This window comes from Ranitomeya imitator, chromosome 3, assembly GCF_032444005.1.
Source record: "Ranitomeya imitator isolate aRanImi1 chromosome 3, aRanImi1.pri, whole genome shotgun sequence".
In the NCBI taxonomy this organism is placed as follows: Eukaryota; Metazoa; Chordata; class Amphibia; order Anura; family Dendrobatidae; genus Ranitomeya; species Ranitomeya imitator.
In genome coordinates this window covers 528605643-528622498 of record NC_091284.1, presented here as the reverse complement: position 1 = coordinate 528622498, position 16856 = coordinate 528605643, and the positions used below count along the sequence as shown (strand labels likewise).

Below are 16856 nucleotides of genomic sequence, written 5' to 3'. Positions count from 1 at the left end.
GACACCTGTTCCTGAATCGGCAGTGTCTGACTTCAGCTCATCTCCTCATAAAGACCGGCGTGGCAAACAGGGCTGTGGAGTTGGAGTCATGGAGTTAGAGGCCATTTTGGTTGAGTCGGTATCATGGAAATTGAGGAGTCGGAGGTTTGGCTTACTGACTCCGCAACCCTGGTGAAACACCGGTCTTGAGGAAACACCCTGGGCATCTAAAACAAATACTTTGTTCTCAACCTAGAAGCCACTTTTTGACACCATAAAGGGGTATTTTATGATTTTATTTATTTTTTTCATTTAAAGGGTGCAAAATTTGGAGTAAATAGTATTTTGCAAAAGACTTTTCAAGAGTCCGTAAAAGAAGCACTGCCAGTCAGCATGCAGAAAAGTTAATATGTACTTACTTTTTGTAGACTAAATACTCTCAAACTCATAGTTGGTATAATTATCATTTTCCGGATCACAATTATTATTCCAGATGACATGTTATTGAATAATCATACAGTGTCATATGTCCATAGTACACATTCAATAACACACTTAAAAACATGCATACCAGATGAAAGAGCATAGTATGAACCATGCATCAGAATATATTGGGCCTCGGTAAAACATGATAGATGTGGCATGCCTATTTTACTTGGTAAACCTTTCCCCCAAATTTGGCTTTAGTGTGTGACTTTGCGCATAAAGGGAATCTGTCAGCAGGTTCTTGCTATGTAATCTGAAGACAACAAGTGGTAGGGGTTAAAACACAGATTTCATCAATGCCTCTTATCAAGCGCTTCTCTTAGCAAGCGTATGCATGTTAGTCCTATACGCTCCCTCCTGTGATAGGCATCTCACTGTCTATGGACATTGTAAATACAGAGCCTGGTGTGGGCGGGGTTAGCTTCCTCAGCTCTGCTGTATTGATAAATCTAAAAACTCTGTGTCAGAACGCTGCACATAGTACACTATAAGTGATACATCATTGGATTCAGCTTCTCTTTGCCTACATCAGGCTGCTCTCAGGTGAGGCGGCAAAAACCTGCTAAGAGATTCCCTTTAAGACTCATGAGCTGTGCAATGTTACCTAGATGTGACCTTTGTATATCTTGTCTTTTAATTGAAAAGTTCTGGAAGATTTGCTTACACACACAGCTTTAGCTGTTCTGAAGGAAAGCAAATAATAATTTAATAGTGATCCTGTCCTGAGCCTTCCTGGTCTAAGAATTTCAGTTCATTTTTCTTTAAAGGTTGGCTGTTTGACAGAATGCAACACCTATCCTTGCTGTGTCCTCTGACTTTAGTGTGACATTGGCTCAGCTGGTTCTCCTCGCACTCCGCATAGCGAGGCTGATCCTGCTCCCTTTTTGTGCATTTTTATAATGTTTATAGTATTTTAGTGCAAGAATAGATCTTTGGATGGATGGAATGAAGTGATCTGTGAATTCATGCACTGAAAGGTCTGACTTTTGGCCCTAAATGGTGCATGTAGCATCAGATAATGACCAAGTGTTTTGCTTGTGTTTATGATTTAGTGGATTCTTTTTTTTTTTTTTTTTAGCTTCCATTCCTCCATCTGTATTAAGACCGTGTCTACTGAGCTCTCATGGTAGGCTGTCATTTCTTGTCACTTGTGTACACTGGTTGTACGATTGCATAATCACAGGCAGCATATCAATGAAAGATAACACCTCTTCTATGAATCTAGAAGCAGATAAAACAAGATGAAATCACTTATAGATGGTAATTGGTAGAGCATACCTCCTCCCCCTTCCTGCACAGTGACCCCTCCTCCACACCTGAAAGAGCATTCCTGCAACACTCTGCTAAGTTTACGAGGCTGAAGTTGGTTTCTTATTCGTCAGTTTCTTATTCGGCAATTATTTATTTTCTGTTTTTTATAGGTTTAACAACAAAAAATAATCATCGCAATAATAAAAGACAATGCAGCGAGGAGCCCTAATGTGAATACACTTAAAAACGGCAATAAAAACAATAAAACTGGCACAAAAATGGGCATCAAAGTGGGCACCAAAGAGTGCTGAAGAAAGGGTTAAATGCCTTTGGGCCACTGATGTAACACTGCAGACATATAGAACAGGGCGCCCTGCATCCAAATCAGTTATTTCCAGCCTGGCCCAAATGGGTTCTGGGCATCAGAACTGGCATCAAAGTAGGCAGTCAATTTTGGACATATGAATAAGTAACTGATGTTTTTAAGGGGTTAAATGCCTTTGGGCCACTGATACGACACTTAAAATACATAGACAGTGATGCCCTGCATCAAACCCAGGTCCCTTCAGCCTGGCCCAAATGGGTTCTGGGCACCAGAACTGGCATCAAAGTGGGTAAACAGCCCATTTCCACAGATTTGAATAAGTAACTGATGTTTTTAAGGGGTTAAATGCCTTTGGGCCACTGATCTGATGCTTAAAATACACAGATAGTGATGCCCTGCATCAAATCCAGGTCCCTCCAGCCTGGCCCAAATGGGTTCTGGGCACCAGAACTGGCATTAAAGAGGACAAACAGCCCATTTTCACAGATTTGAATAAGTAACTGATGTTTTTAAGGGGTTAAATGCCTTTGGGCCACTGATCTGATGCACAAAATACACAGAAAGTGATGCCCTCCATCAAGCCCAGGTCCCTTGATCCTGGCCCAAATGGGTTCTGGGCACCAGAACTGGCATCAAAATGGACAAACAGCCCATTTTCACAGATTTGAATAAGTAACTGATGTTTTTAAGGGGTTAAATGCCTTTGGGCCACTGATACCACAGTGCATACATATCGAACATGGAGCCTCATATCAAAAACAAGTCCCTTCAGCCTGGCTCAAATGGGTTCTGGGCACCAGATCTGGCATCAAAGTGGGCAAACGTCCCTTTTTTACAGATATTAATAATTAACTGATGTTTTTAAGGGGTTGAATGCCTTTGAGCCACTGATACCATAGTGCATATGTCAGGAAATAGGAAGAAGTCCTGAATACTTCAATTACACATAGAGCGCTCTGAGCTGCAATTTCCTCTGCCTGCCCGCACAAGGCTGGAATTCTAAGCCACTCTTTCTCCCTCCCCCCGCTATACAGCCGTAATGTAAGACGAACCTGCCAGCGTCATTGAAGAATTTATATGGCCCTGTGCTGCTGTCACGATAATGCCAAAAAATGTCTTAATGTGAGTGTAGTTTCAGAAGGACATGGCTAACTACAGACACACACACTCACAATGCAGCTGCGACCCCTTTCTCTCCCCCCCCCCCCCCTCCAGCTTCACTCCTACCCGAAACAAAGCCTATGATAGAGACTGGGCAACCTGATACTAATGGTGGGCAGGGTGTGGCTTTAAACTGCAGGTGACCAATACAGCAAAGCCACCCGTTGTCCCTCCCCTCTCACTCAGGAATGGCTTTGTCTGAGACCTTGGAATAACATAAAGAACTATCCGATCAGTGCATATCATTAACCAGCCCTTTGGTGATGTCACAAGCTCAGAAGTATAAGTCACTATCCTCTTAGACCAGCCTTCAGTCTTGGTCGGGAAGCGATCTAACACAGCTTGGCAGAGTTGTTCCATGCATCTGGATGTATTTATCCTCCTATGGCTACTTTCACACTAGCGTCGTTTTGGCTACGTCGCAATGCGTTGTTTAGGAGAAAAAACGCATTCTGCAAAGTTGTCTGCAGGATGCGTTTTTTCCCCATAGACTAACATTACCAACGTATTGCCACACGTCGCAACCGTCGTGCGACGGTTGCGCCGTGTTGTGGCGAACCGCCAGCACAAAAAAAGTTCAATGTAACTTTTTTTGTGCGTTGTGTCCACCATTTTCGGCCGCGCATTCGCAGCCGAAGCTCCTCCCCCTCCTCCCCGTAACTCACAATAGGGCAGCGGATGCACCGCACATGCTGTATAAGATGAGTGGGTGTATAAGATGACCCTCGTCTTATACGGCGAATATATCCCAAACTCCATATTTTATATGGAAAAGTTGGGGGTCGTCTTATATGCCCAGTCGTCTTATACAGCATGTGCGGTGCGGATGGTTCCCAGGGTCTGGAGGAGAGGAGACTCTCCTTCAGGCCCTGGGATCCATATTCATGTAAAAAAAGAATAAAAATAAAAAATATGGGATATACTTACCCTCTGACGGCCCGCGGCTCTCAGCAGCGCAAGCGGCGACCTCCGTTCCTAAGGATGCATTTAACGAAGGACCTATGATGACGTCGCGGTTGCGTGACCGGTCGGGTGACCGTGACGTCACCGAAGGTCCTTCGCTCAATGCATCCTTAGGATTGGAGGCCGGCCCTTGCACCGATGAGAGCCGCGGGCCGTCGAAGGGTAAGTATATCCCATATTTTTTATTTTTATTCTTTTTTTTTTTACCTGAATATGGATCCTAGGGCCTGAAGGAGAGTCTCCTCTTCTTTAGATCCTGGGAACCATACAGGACCGCTCCCTGCACATGCCATACCCGGCATATAAGACGACCCCCGACTTTTGAGATGCTTTGCAGGGGTTAAAAAGTCGTCTTATACGCCGGAAAATACGGTACATTACAGATTACAAAATAAAAAAGGATTAACGTTGAAAAGAGAACTTACAGGTTATGTCATGGTATCATCTTGGCTGGCCTGTGGCTTAGGCTACTTTCACATTAGCGTCGGGCTAGGCCCGTCGCAGAGCGTCGGGCCCAGGTACCGACGCATGCTGTGGAAGCGCCGCACAACGGGGGCAGGGTATGCATTTTTTTCCATGCATCCGCTGCCCTATTGTGAGTTGCGGGGAGGAGGGGGAGGAGCTTCGGCCGCGAATGCGCGGCCGAAAATGGCGGACACAACGCACAAAAAAAGTTACATTGAACTTTTTTTATACTGGCGGTTCGCCACAACACGGCGCAACCGTCGCACGACTGTTGCGACGTGTGACAATACGTCGGTAATGTTAGTCTATGGGGAAAAAACGCATCCTGCAGACAACTTTGCAGAATGCGTTTTTTCTCCTAAACGACGCATTGCGACGTAGCCAAAACGACGCTAGTGTGAAAGTAGGCATAGGAGGATAAATACATCCAGATGCATGGAACAACTCTGCCAAGCTGTGTTAGATCGCTTCCCGACCAAGACTGATGGCTGGTCTAAGACTATAGTGACTTATACTTCTGAGCTTGTGACATCACTAAAGGGCTGGTTAATGATATGCACTGATCGGATAGTTCTTTGTTATTCCAAGGTCTCAGACAAAGGCATTCCTGAGTGAGAGGGGAGGGACAACGGGTGGCTTTGCCGTATTGGTCACCTGCAGTTTAAAGCCACACCCTGCCCACCATTAGTATCAGGTTGCCCAGTCTCTATCATAGGCTTTGTTTCGGGTAGGAGTGAAGCTGGGGGGGGGAAGAGAAAGGGGTCGCAGCTGCATTGTGAGTGTGTGTGTCTGTAGTTAGCCATGTCCTTCTGAAACTACACTCACATTAAGACATTTTTTGGCATTATCGTGACAGCAGCACAGGGCCATATAAATTCTTCAATGACGCTGGCAGGTTCGTCTTACATTACGGCTGTATAGCGGGGGGAGGGAGAAAGAGTGGCTTAGAATTCCAGCCTTGTGCGGGCAGGCAGAGGAAATTGCAGCTCAGAGCGCTGTATGTGTAATTGAAGTAATCAGAACTTCTTCCTATTTCCTGACATATGCACTATGGTATCAGTGGCTCAAAGGCATTCAACCCCTTAAAAACATCAGTTAATTATTAATATCTGTAAAAAAGGGACGTTTGCCCACTTTGATGCCAGATCTGGTGCCCAGAACCCATTTGGGCCAGGCTGAAGGGACTTGTTTTTGATATGAGGCTCCATGTTCGATATGTATGCACTGTGGTATCAGTGGCCCAAAGGCATTTAACCCCTTAAAAACATCAGTTACTTATTCAAATGTGTGAAAATGGGCTGTTTGCCCATTTTGATGCCAGTTCTGGTGCCCAGAACCCATTTGGGCCAGGATCAAGGGACCTGGGCTTGATGCAGGGCATCACTATCTGTGTATTTTAAGCATCAGATCAGTGGCCCAAAGGCATTTAACCCCTTAAAAACATCAGTTACTTATTCAAATTTGAGAAAATGGGCTGTTTGCCCACTTTGATGCCAGTTCTGGTGCCCAGAACCCATTTGGGCCAGGCTGGAGGGACGTGGATTTGATGCAGGGCATCACTATCTGTGTATTTTGTGCATCAGATCAGTGGCCCAAAGGCATTTAACCCTTTAAAAACATCAGTTACTTATTCAAATGGCAAAAATTGACTGTCTGCCCACTTTGATGCCAGTTCTGATGCCCAGAACCCATTTGGGCCAGGCTGGAAATAACTGGTTTGGATGCAGGGCGCCCTGTTCTATATGTCTGCAGTGTTACATCAGTGGCCCAAAGGCATTTAACCCTTTCTTCAGCACTCTTTGGTGCCCACTTTGATGCCCATTTTTGTGCCAGTTTTATTGTTTTTGTTGCCGTTTTTAAGTGTATTCACATTAGGGCTCCTCGCTGCATTGTCTTTTATTATTGTGATGAATATTTTTTGTTGTTAAACCTATAAAAACAGAAAAGAAAAAAATGCAGAATAAGAAACTGACGAATAAGAAACCAACTTCAGCCTCGTGCTAAGTTTTATGTTTATGTGCCTGCTGTGAAACTAATTTCTGGAACTTAAAGGGAACCGGTCTCCAGGTTTGGCCGATACGAGTTACGTCAGTCACCTTTCAGGGCTTATCTACAGCATTCTATAATGCTGTATATCTGTCCCCAAGCCGACCTGTAAGAGAAGAAATATAACTTTTATTGTACTCACCTGGGGGCAGTTTGATCCTATGGGCGTCACTGGTCTTGGTTCAGTGACTCCCATCTTTTATTGATCCCCGTCCTCCTGCTTGCTTCGTGTGGATGACGCGTCCCTTCGTCATCTGCACAGTCTCCTCTGCACAGCGCTCCTGCGCAGGCGTACTTCTCTGCACTGTCGAGGGCAGAGCAAAGTACTGCAGTGCACATGCGCCGGGCTCTTTGAACTTTCCACCCCCAGGTGAGTGTAATAAGTTATTTTTCTTCTCTTACAGGTCGTCTTGGGGACAGATATACAGCATTATAGAATGCTGTAGATAAGCCCTGAAAGGTGATGGCCGTATATCTTATCGGCCAAACCTGGTGACAGGTTGCCTTTAAGTTCACTACTCGAGTTGCTTTTTAGTCCAGATGGCTACCCCTATAAATACAAAAAAATATATACCAAATCTGATATCAGAAGATAAAGATTTGAATAATGTTACTGTGTATATTTTAATATAAAAAAGTATAAATTTTAAAGGGAATTTTTCAGAAGGATCAACCCTCCTAAAGCAGTCTATATGGGTATGTAGGTCATAGGAAGCTGAATAAGATGTTACCTTGATATGTGATCCAATGTCTTATTCTACAGAAATTTCTTAATATGTGACTGAGTCTTTCAGCTGACTGCTCTTGTCAGAGGAGAGCTGCAGATGTTTTGCAATGATGAAAAGTTTAGCTCTGCTGTACTGTATTAGTTAAAATCACAGCTCTGAAGTAAGATCTGGAGGTCAGACTATCAGTCATTGTGTCTCACACTGGTAATACCCCTTTCATTTAAAATAAACTCAAGAGGCAGATTGTTTACAGATATTAAGAAAACCATGGATTTCTCTGGAATAAACAATTGGATCACAGATATCAAGCTATCGTTTTGTTCACTTTTTTATTTCACCTGCATGTCTATGTAGACCTCTTAGGCTGCCGTCACACTATCAGTATTTGATCAGTATTTTACATCAGTATTTGTAAGCTAAAACCAGGAGTGGAACAAATGGAGTAAAAGTATAATAGAAACATATGCACCACTTCTGCATTTATCACCCACTCCTGGTTTTGGCTTAAGGTACCGTCACACTAAGCGACGCTGCAGCGATACCGACTACGATGTCGATCGCTGCAGCGTCGCTGTTTGGTCCCTGGAGAGCTGTCACACAGACAGCTCTCCAGCGACCAACGATGCCGGTAACCAGGGTAAACATTGGGTTACTAAGTGCAGAGCCGCGCTTAGTAACTTGATGTTTACCCTGGTTACCATCGTAAAAGTAAAAAAAACACTACATACTTACCTTCCGCTGTCTGTTCCTGGCGCTGTGCTTCTCTGCACTGACTGTGAGCACAGCGGCCGGAAAGCAGAGCGGTGACGTCACCGCTGTGCTTTCCGGCTGGCCGGCGCTCACAGCCAGTGCAGAGAAGCACAGCGCCGGGAACAGACAGCGGAAGGTAAGTATGTAGTGTTTGTTTTTTTTACTTTTACGCTGGTAACAAGGGTAAACATCGGGTTACTAAGCACGGCCCTGCGCTTAGTAACCCGATGTTTACCCTGGTTACCAGTGAAGACATCGCTGAATCGGCGTCACTCACACCGATTCAGCGATGTCAGCAGGAAGTCCAGCGACGAAATAAAGTTCTGGACTTTCTGCAGCGACCAACGACATCACAGCAGGATTCTGATCGCTGTTGCGTGTCAAACTGAACAATATCGCTATCCAGGACGCTGCAACGTCACGAATCGCTAGCGATATCGTTCAGTGTGACGGTACCTTTACACATACTGATGTAAAATACTGACCAAATACTGCTAGTGTGACGGCAGCCTCAGGAGGATTGATCTTACTGACCGATTACCTTTTAAATAAGTTATGTATTTTCCTTCTCATCGTAATATCGCCACTTAGGATATACTTTTTTTTATTATTTTTAAATGACCTCACACTTTTTAAACTCTTTTGGATCAGTCTACATGAGGCAGGATATTACAGCCTCTGATTTCACACCTTCTGCTGTGAAAATCTACAGTATTTCCGTAACACAATGAGCATGCTGCGAAAACATCTCTCCAACATGTGTATGTGTGTGTGTTTTTTTTTTTTTTGTGTGTGTTTTTTCCCAGACCCAGCCCACATGTATGGTGTGTAAGTTTGTAGCATCTGTACTCAGCATTAGGCTTTTTATTTTTTTGTCTGCCCTGATCTAAAGCACTGGAGTTACAAGAAGAAACATCACAAAGAGAGAGGCCCACACAAGGTTCCGCTTTATGATAATAATTAAAACAAGAAATCGCTGGCACTTTCCCACAGAATCCAGTACTGTTAACAATGGGGATGGCTTCAAGCTGATACAAGAGAGTAAAGGGCAGAAGAAACTAATGTAGCAAATGCTGAGTGACATTAATGAGGGCTCCATGCAGGTGGAGTGCAGCGGAGAGTTGGGGCCCATCTCCAGTGCAGATCCACTAGGAGTTCTTATACAGTACCATTATTTGTGGGTGCTGAGACACTGTAAGGGATTACCAGACAGATGCCGTAATCGGGCTACAGTATGTAATGGAGAGAGAACTGTCATCTGCGCGGATATTTCACTCAAGATTTCCGATTGATGAGAAGTTGTTGCCAAATCTCTGCTGCGGGCCATGTTAATAAGCTGTATACTGCCTGCAACTGTGTATTTATGTGGGAATCCAGGTGGTCTGCCTGCGTCAGCGAGGCCATTCTAGGAGTTCTGGAGTGGTCGAAGACCACATTCAAATAGAGCAACTGATGAATACCCTTTTGTATTTTTGTGAAATTTTACATTGGAAATGGTGTAGCAGCTAGATGCTATGTAATGTACTTGGCCCCTGCTCATTATATTAAATGGCCAACATGGCAAAGCACGGTACTTCTACAAACCTGCATCTTTGCAATTTACTTGTTAAAAATTCTCCGTGTTCTCAAGGATACAGGGATTTAAAATGTGTTTTTTTTTTTTTGTTTTTTTTTTTTTTTTTATTTATTTAACCACCCATTGTGTTTTGCTATGATATGAGTATATGGATTAAGGGGATAATCTTTCAAAGTTTGAAAATTGTTAATTTTTTTTACATTTGTCAAAATTCTGATTTTTTTTTTTTTTAAATAAATGGACACAACATATTGACCTAAATTTGCCATTATCATAAATTTTTGTAATGTGCTACGAAAAAACAATGTCAAGATCATTGTGATTTTTGAAGCTTTCCAGAGTTATTGCCACTTAAAGGGACACTGGTCAGATTTAAAAAAAAAAAAATTGGCCCGGTCACTAAGTGGTTAATGTGACCGGCTTCCTCTGCCTGTAGACACGTCGCGCATCTGCCGCCGGGATCAGCCGAATGATTCACTGCGCCTGTGTGGAATTCGCGCAGGAACAGTCAATCAGACCGCCACCATCTTTGTGCAGACAGATAGCGGCGGTCACATTAAAAGTGCGCATGTGCTCCTCCTGTACAAAGATGGTGGCGGTCAGTGAATCATTCGGCTGATGCCAGCGGCAGCGTGTTCGCGACGGTGTTGCGCTGGTGGTACCGTGCAAGAGGCTGCGTACCACCAGCACTTTCCATATAGACACCCATCACTTGGGTGTCCCAATATGGAGGTCGGTGAACTTCCGCCGCTTGGAATTCATCTGGACAGAACAGGATGATAAATGTAAGGTTATACACATGGGAAGAGGGAATCAATATCACCATTACACACTGAACGGGAAACCACTGGGTGAATCTGACAGGGAGAAGGACTTGGGGATCCTAGTTGATGATGGACTTGCCTGGAGCAGCCGGTGCCGGGCAGCGGCTGCCGGGGCAGACTGGATCATGGGGTGCATTGGAGGAGGTCTGGATACACATGGTGAGAGCATTATACTGCCTCTGTGCAAATCCCTAGTTGGATCGCACATGGAGTACTGTGTCCAGTTTTGGGCACCGGTGCTCAGGAGGGATGTGGTGGAACTAGAGAGAGTGCAAAGGAGGGCAACGGAATTGATAAGGGGGATGGGAGAACTACAATACCCAGATAGATTGGCGAAATTAGGATTGTTTAGTCTGGAGAAAAGACGACTGAGGGGCGATCTAATAACCATGTATAGGTATATGGGGGGACAATGCAAATATCTCGCTGAGGATCTGTTTGTACCAGGGAGGGTGACGGGCACAAGGGGGCATTCTTTGCGTCTGGAGGAGAGAGGGTTTTTCCACCAACTTAGAAGAGGATTCTTTGCTGTTGGGGCAGTGAGAATCTGGAATTGCTTGCCTGAGGAGGTGGTGATGGCGAACTCAGTCGAGGGGTTCAAGAGAGGCCTGGATGTCTTCCTGGAGCAGAACAATATTGTATCATACAATTATTAGGTTCTGTAGAAGGACGTAGATCTGGGTATTTATTATGATGGAATATAGGCTGAACTGGATGGACAAATGTCTTTTTTCGGCCTTACTAACTATGTTACTATGTTACTATGTTAGGATGTGAAGACATTACAAGGTAAGTACATTTTAAGATAATATATAATAACCTGTATACTTATGTGTTCGGCTGTGTTGATGGCTACATGTGTATATCTCTTACTAATATGCCTGTATTTCTGAATCTCTACCAATCAAACCCACACACCCGGATCAAGGCGGTTCCACTTCCAGCAGGACAGCATTTTTTGTGTTGGCATGAGACCAGTGTCATGTACTGGAAATGGAGCCAGTATATAACCTATATCCGTATACGTCTTATTCAATCCTGAATACTTTAGGGTTTAGTATCGCAGTTATTGAAAGTATTTGCTACAAACTAAATCCCAGTTAGAACTTGCTGTTAACTATGTTCTACTGGTTCTACTAGGTTCTGTAGAAGGACGTAGATCTGGGGATTTATTATGATGGAATATAGGCTGAACTGGATGGACAAATGTCTTTTTTCGGCCTTACTAACTATGTTACTATGTTACTATGTTACTGTAGCTTGTTACATCTGGAAAATAATTAAAACTGAAATGTTAATATATGGATTCCTTTTCGATCTGACCATCAGAAAATGCCTGCTTGAGTAAAGCCTAGTGAGGCTATAATGTTGGCTCGTCTGATAGTACCAATAAATGATGGGGCTATGCAGCGACTCCGGTCTCACTGCCACAGACCACAGTATGCTGCCATTACATTGCTGAATAGTAAATGGGTTCGTCTTGGGCCCTATTACTGCAACAAATAAATTACCAAAAGTCCGAACCACTGGGATTTTTATGGCTTACTATTTGCGATACCATGTAAGTCACAATGGAGCCTCATTCACTTGCACTATGCTGCGGTGTAGCAGCGGCAAACATCCGTTTTTAACCACACGACCTGTGTTGTGCCCCAACTATAATGCAAGTGTTCAACATTACCTGCTAATTCTTCAAGTACACATGGAGCGTCTTTGCTCTTAAGGTACCTTCACACTAAACAACTTCACAACGATATCGCTAGCGATCCGTGACGTTGCAGCGTCCTGGCTAGCGATATCATTGTGTTTGACATGCAGCAGCGATCTGGATCCTGCTGTGATGTCGTTGGTCGCTGCAGAAAGTCCAGAACTTTATTTTGTCGCTGGACTCCTTGCAGACATCGCTGAATCGGCATGTGTGACGCCGATTCAGCGATGTCTTCACTGGTAACCAGGGTAAACATCGGGTTACTAAGCGCAGGGCCGCGCTTAGTAACCCGATGTTTACCCTGGTTACCATCGTAAAAGTAAAAAAAACAAACACTACATACTTGCCTTCTGCTGTCTGTCCCTGGCGCTCTGCTTCTCTGCACTCCTCCTGCATCCTGTGTCAGCGTCGGCCAGCCGGAAAGCAGAGCGGTGATGTCACCGCTGTGCTTTCCGGCCGCTGTGCTCAGTCAGTGCAGAGAAGCAGAGCGCCGGGGACAGACAGCTGAAGGTAAGTATGTAGTGTTTGTTTTTTTAACGTTTACGCTGGTAACAAGGGTAAACATCGGGTTACTAAGCGCGGCCCTGCGCTTAGTAACCCGATGTTTACCCTGGCTACCGGGGACCTCGGGATCGTTGGTCGCTGGAGAGCTGTCTGTGTGACAGCTCTCCAGCGACCAAACAAAGACGCTGCAGCAATCGACATCGTTGTCGGTATCGCTGCAGCGTCGTTCAGTGTGAAGGTACCTTTAGACTAGATATCCTGCAGTGATGCTGATGACTCTTCTTATTAGGGGTGGGTATGTAAAGGCAATCTGTCAGCAGGTTCTTGCTATGTAATCTGAAGACCGCAGGAGATAGAGGCTGAAACCCAGAATTCAGGCATGTGTCGCTTGTCAAAATGAGTGCTGCTGATTACTAACTGTGAAGCATTTATCAGTAAGAGATTAAAATGATGGAGTTTTCTGGCAACGCCCCCTTTCCCTGTGATAAGCAGCTAGCTGTCTATAGACTTTGTACACAGAGGCCTGGTGTGGGCGGGGTTAGCTTTCTCAGCTCTGCTTCATGCTTAATCTAAAAGCTCTGATTGTGTGAGAATGGCTGCACCCAGTAATCTAGGTGATGTATCGTTGGATTCAGCTTCTCTTTACCTACATTATGCTGCTCTCAGATGAATTAACAAAACACTGCTGACAGATTCCCTTTAATGAAGACTTCTCTCATGCGATTGCTGCAATATAGCAGTGTGATGTAGCAGATTGATTGTATTCATGCAATAATCATGGACGTTTAGTCACAGCTGACTATCAGACATTCAAATGGGAAGTGTAGTTTTCTGGTAGACATAGGATCAATGGAAGGATTGCTTCCAGTATCCCTCCTCTGTAAGTGGTTTAGCTGTATTTCATTACATTCCTCTATAGCACAGCAGATGCTGCAGTGTGGGGTTAAATCACATTCGATTACTGAAGACTGACGGAGCTGTGTGAAGTGTGTAATATCCACAAGTTCTTTCTCCTTGTGTTGTTTCCTCAGTCATTTTCCTTCCAGTCCTTGGCTCTCGGTGTGTCAATCATATTTAGCCTAGATCACCTGGAACAATGGGAAATCTGGTAAGAAGTTGTTCACGATGAGATTGTAATAATGATGATAAATCGGCAGTACATTTATAGGTTCAGGAGTAATATCTTTCTGCAAAAAGACCCATTTCCCTGCTGTTTTCATTTTTGTTTTGTTTTTCGTTCGTGCCTTCAATTTTCTGCGATGGGACTATCAATGTAATAAGATGACTGGCTCTCTATAGGAGTTTAGTATGACTACAAGCGCACATCCTGAAACGGGTTCATCCATATATCCATTTGATGACTTAATATTTTCTGCCCTGTGGCGCCAATATGCACCATAACATCTACAATTGTACATTGTAGATGTTGAAAGTAAGGTATTATTTTTATTCATTGGCATATATTAACCCCTTCAGAGGTATTTCCATTTGTGTTTTCGTTTTTTGCTCCCCTTCTTCCCAGAGCCATAACTTTTTTTTTTTTCGGTCAAATTGGCCATGTGAGGGCTTGGTTTGCAGGACAAGTTGTAGTTTTGAATGGCACCATTGGTTTTAACATTTTGTATACTGGAAAACAGGAAAAAAATTCCAAGTGCAGTATAATTGCAAAAAAAAAAAGTTAAATTCCACTGTTTTTTCTTTTTTACACAGTCACTAAATGCTGAAACAGACCTGCCATTATGATTCTCCAGGTCATTACGAGTTCATAGACAGCAAACCTGTCTAGGTTCTTTTTTTTATTTAAGTGGTGGAAAAAAAATACAAACTTTGGTTAAAAAAGGCACCATTTTCCGAGACCTGTAACATTTCCGTTTTTTTGTGAGCAGTGTGTGGCAGAAATGCTCACTTGCTATGAGCGCCGACCACGGATGTTCGGCAGGAGCACTTTGCTCGTCTCCTTACTTTCAGGGGAGGTACGTTCCTTCTACAGTTTGGACCAGGGGGCTTTGTGTGCCGCTAGCCTGAATTGTGGGGTTCTCCCATGAGCCTATTGGTTTTGCATGCCTCCGCCTCCTTCACTGATGACTGGCAGAGCTGGCTAGCTTCAGCTTTCTCTGCAAACCGTGCGCTCTCCAGGTAATCCAATGCTGTCAATTACCAGTGAGGGCGGCATGCAAAACACGTGGACAGAAAGGTGCACCAAGCAGACTGTCATATCTGATTAGAGTTCTTTCACACTTCAGTTGTGTGGCGTCAGTTAGGTCCGACATCGTGGCGGATCGACGGATCCGTCAAATTTGGTGGAAAAACGGTTCTAACGGATCCGTTTTTTTGACGGATCAGCTGCCCCGATCCGTTTAAAAAACGGATCCGTTAGAACCGTTGCGACCGTTTTTACATCCGTTGTAACCGTTTTTTGACGGATCCGTTTTTTAAAAGGGGAGGATTTCAATGTGATTGGCTACTGGATACTACTGCAAAACTATATATAGCGTGTATTTACACCACATCTTTGAAAGGTTGTAGAGAAAGTGGCAGAAATGGAAGGAGTCCTGGCGAACATTGCAAAGATCTATGCGGATTTTACTTTTGAGGCAAATCAGTTGGCAGTCAGCGTTCGAGAGAGGGAGGAACAAAGACTGCGCATCCTACGGCAGCGGCGGAAGAGAAGGCTGTGGATCCATCCCATCACAGCACAACGTATGACCCGTGGTGTTTATTCCACACTTTACATGGAACTAAGGGAAAACCCTCAAAAGTTCTTCAATTATGTGAGGATGAGAGCTGAAAATTTCGAGTTTTTATTAGGCTATGTGGAAGACTGTATACGTAGACGAGACACCCAGATGCGATTCTCAATATCACCAGCAGAGCGTCTCATGGTGACTATTCGGTAAGTAATTTTTTTTTTTAAATGATTCTCATTCATCAGACTTATAACTGTAATGTTGTTTTTTGAATTTTTTTATTAATTATTGTCTTTTCGTTTTGTTAACAGATTCCTTGCAACTGGAGAGTCGTTCTCATCCCTCCATTTTCAGTATCGACTTGGGATATCCACCATCTCGGGGATCATCAGAGATACCTGCCGGGCATTGTGGGAGTGCCTACAAGTGGAATACATCCCAGAGCCATCACAGGAGAGGTGGCTGGAGATCGCCCAAAATTTTCATCAAATTTGCCAGTTTCCAAATTGTGTTGGAGCAGTTGATGGAAAGCACATACGGATCGTCAAACCTTCAGGCTCTGGATCACAGTTTTATAACTATAAGAAGTACTTCTCTATTGTGTTGATGGCCATAGCCGATGCACAATGCAAGTTCATCGCTGTTGATATCGGTGCGTATGGACGCGCAAATGATTCACAAATCTTTAAAAATTCACCAATGGGGCGCCGTTTATATGGAGAGACATTTGATTTTCCGCCCCCTAGACCTCTCCCTGGAACCACTAGTCCACCATTACCATTTGTTTGTGTTGGAGATGATGCCTTCCAGCTTTCCCCACACTTGCTGAAACCCTTTGGAAGTAGTGGACTGACCCAGAGGAAAAAAATTTACAATTACCGCTTAACCAGAGCACGAAGAGTAGTGGAATGTGCTTTTGGCATCTTAACTGCCAAATGGAGAGTCCTGCTAACTGCAATTAAACTGCAGACTGAAACTGTCGATGATGTGGTCAAAGCGTGCGTTGTCCTGCACAATTTTGTTTTATCAAAAGAACAAGTTTCCCTGGAGGATAATGTTTCTGAAAGCACCTTACGGGATTACCAAAACCCCACTTTTCGCAGTCCAGTAGCAGTCTCCAGAATGCGGGACAGTTTTGCAGACTACTTCATGTCTCCTGCAGGATCAGTTGACTGGCAGTATGAAATGGTGTAAAAAAATTTTTCTTTTTACACTTGTAAAAATACCATTTTTTGTTTGCTTACAAAATCTTTGTACTTTAATGCAGCATTGTATGTTTTGCAACGGTACCCTTTAAACACTGTTATTGTTACTATTGCCATAACCTTGGTGATTTAAAAACTTTACAAAAAAAAAAGAGAAAGACAATAAAATTGTTTTTAAACCAAAAAACTGTTTATTTA

At 43.8% G+C, this 16856-nt stretch overlaps 2 protein-coding genes across 8 annotated transcripts in view; both read left to right on the top strand.

Annotated features, from left to right (window-relative positions):
* The window catches only part of MSI2 (musashi RNA binding protein 2), a 973036-nt gene that overhangs the window by 39829 nt on the left and 916351 nt on the right, over nucleotides 1-16856 (top strand). The window lies entirely within an intron of this gene.
* LOC138670440 (uncharacterized) lies at nucleotides 15006-16845 on the top strand. The gene is made up of 3 exons (XM_069757780.1): nucleotides 15006-15466; nucleotides 15575-15659; nucleotides 15765-16845. The coding sequence occupies exons 1-3, from the start codon at nucleotides 15307-15309 to the stop codon at nucleotides 16645-16647; spliced, it is 1128 nt and encodes a 375-aa protein (XP_069613881.1). The 5' UTR covers nucleotides 15006-15306; the 3' UTR covers nucleotides 16648-16845.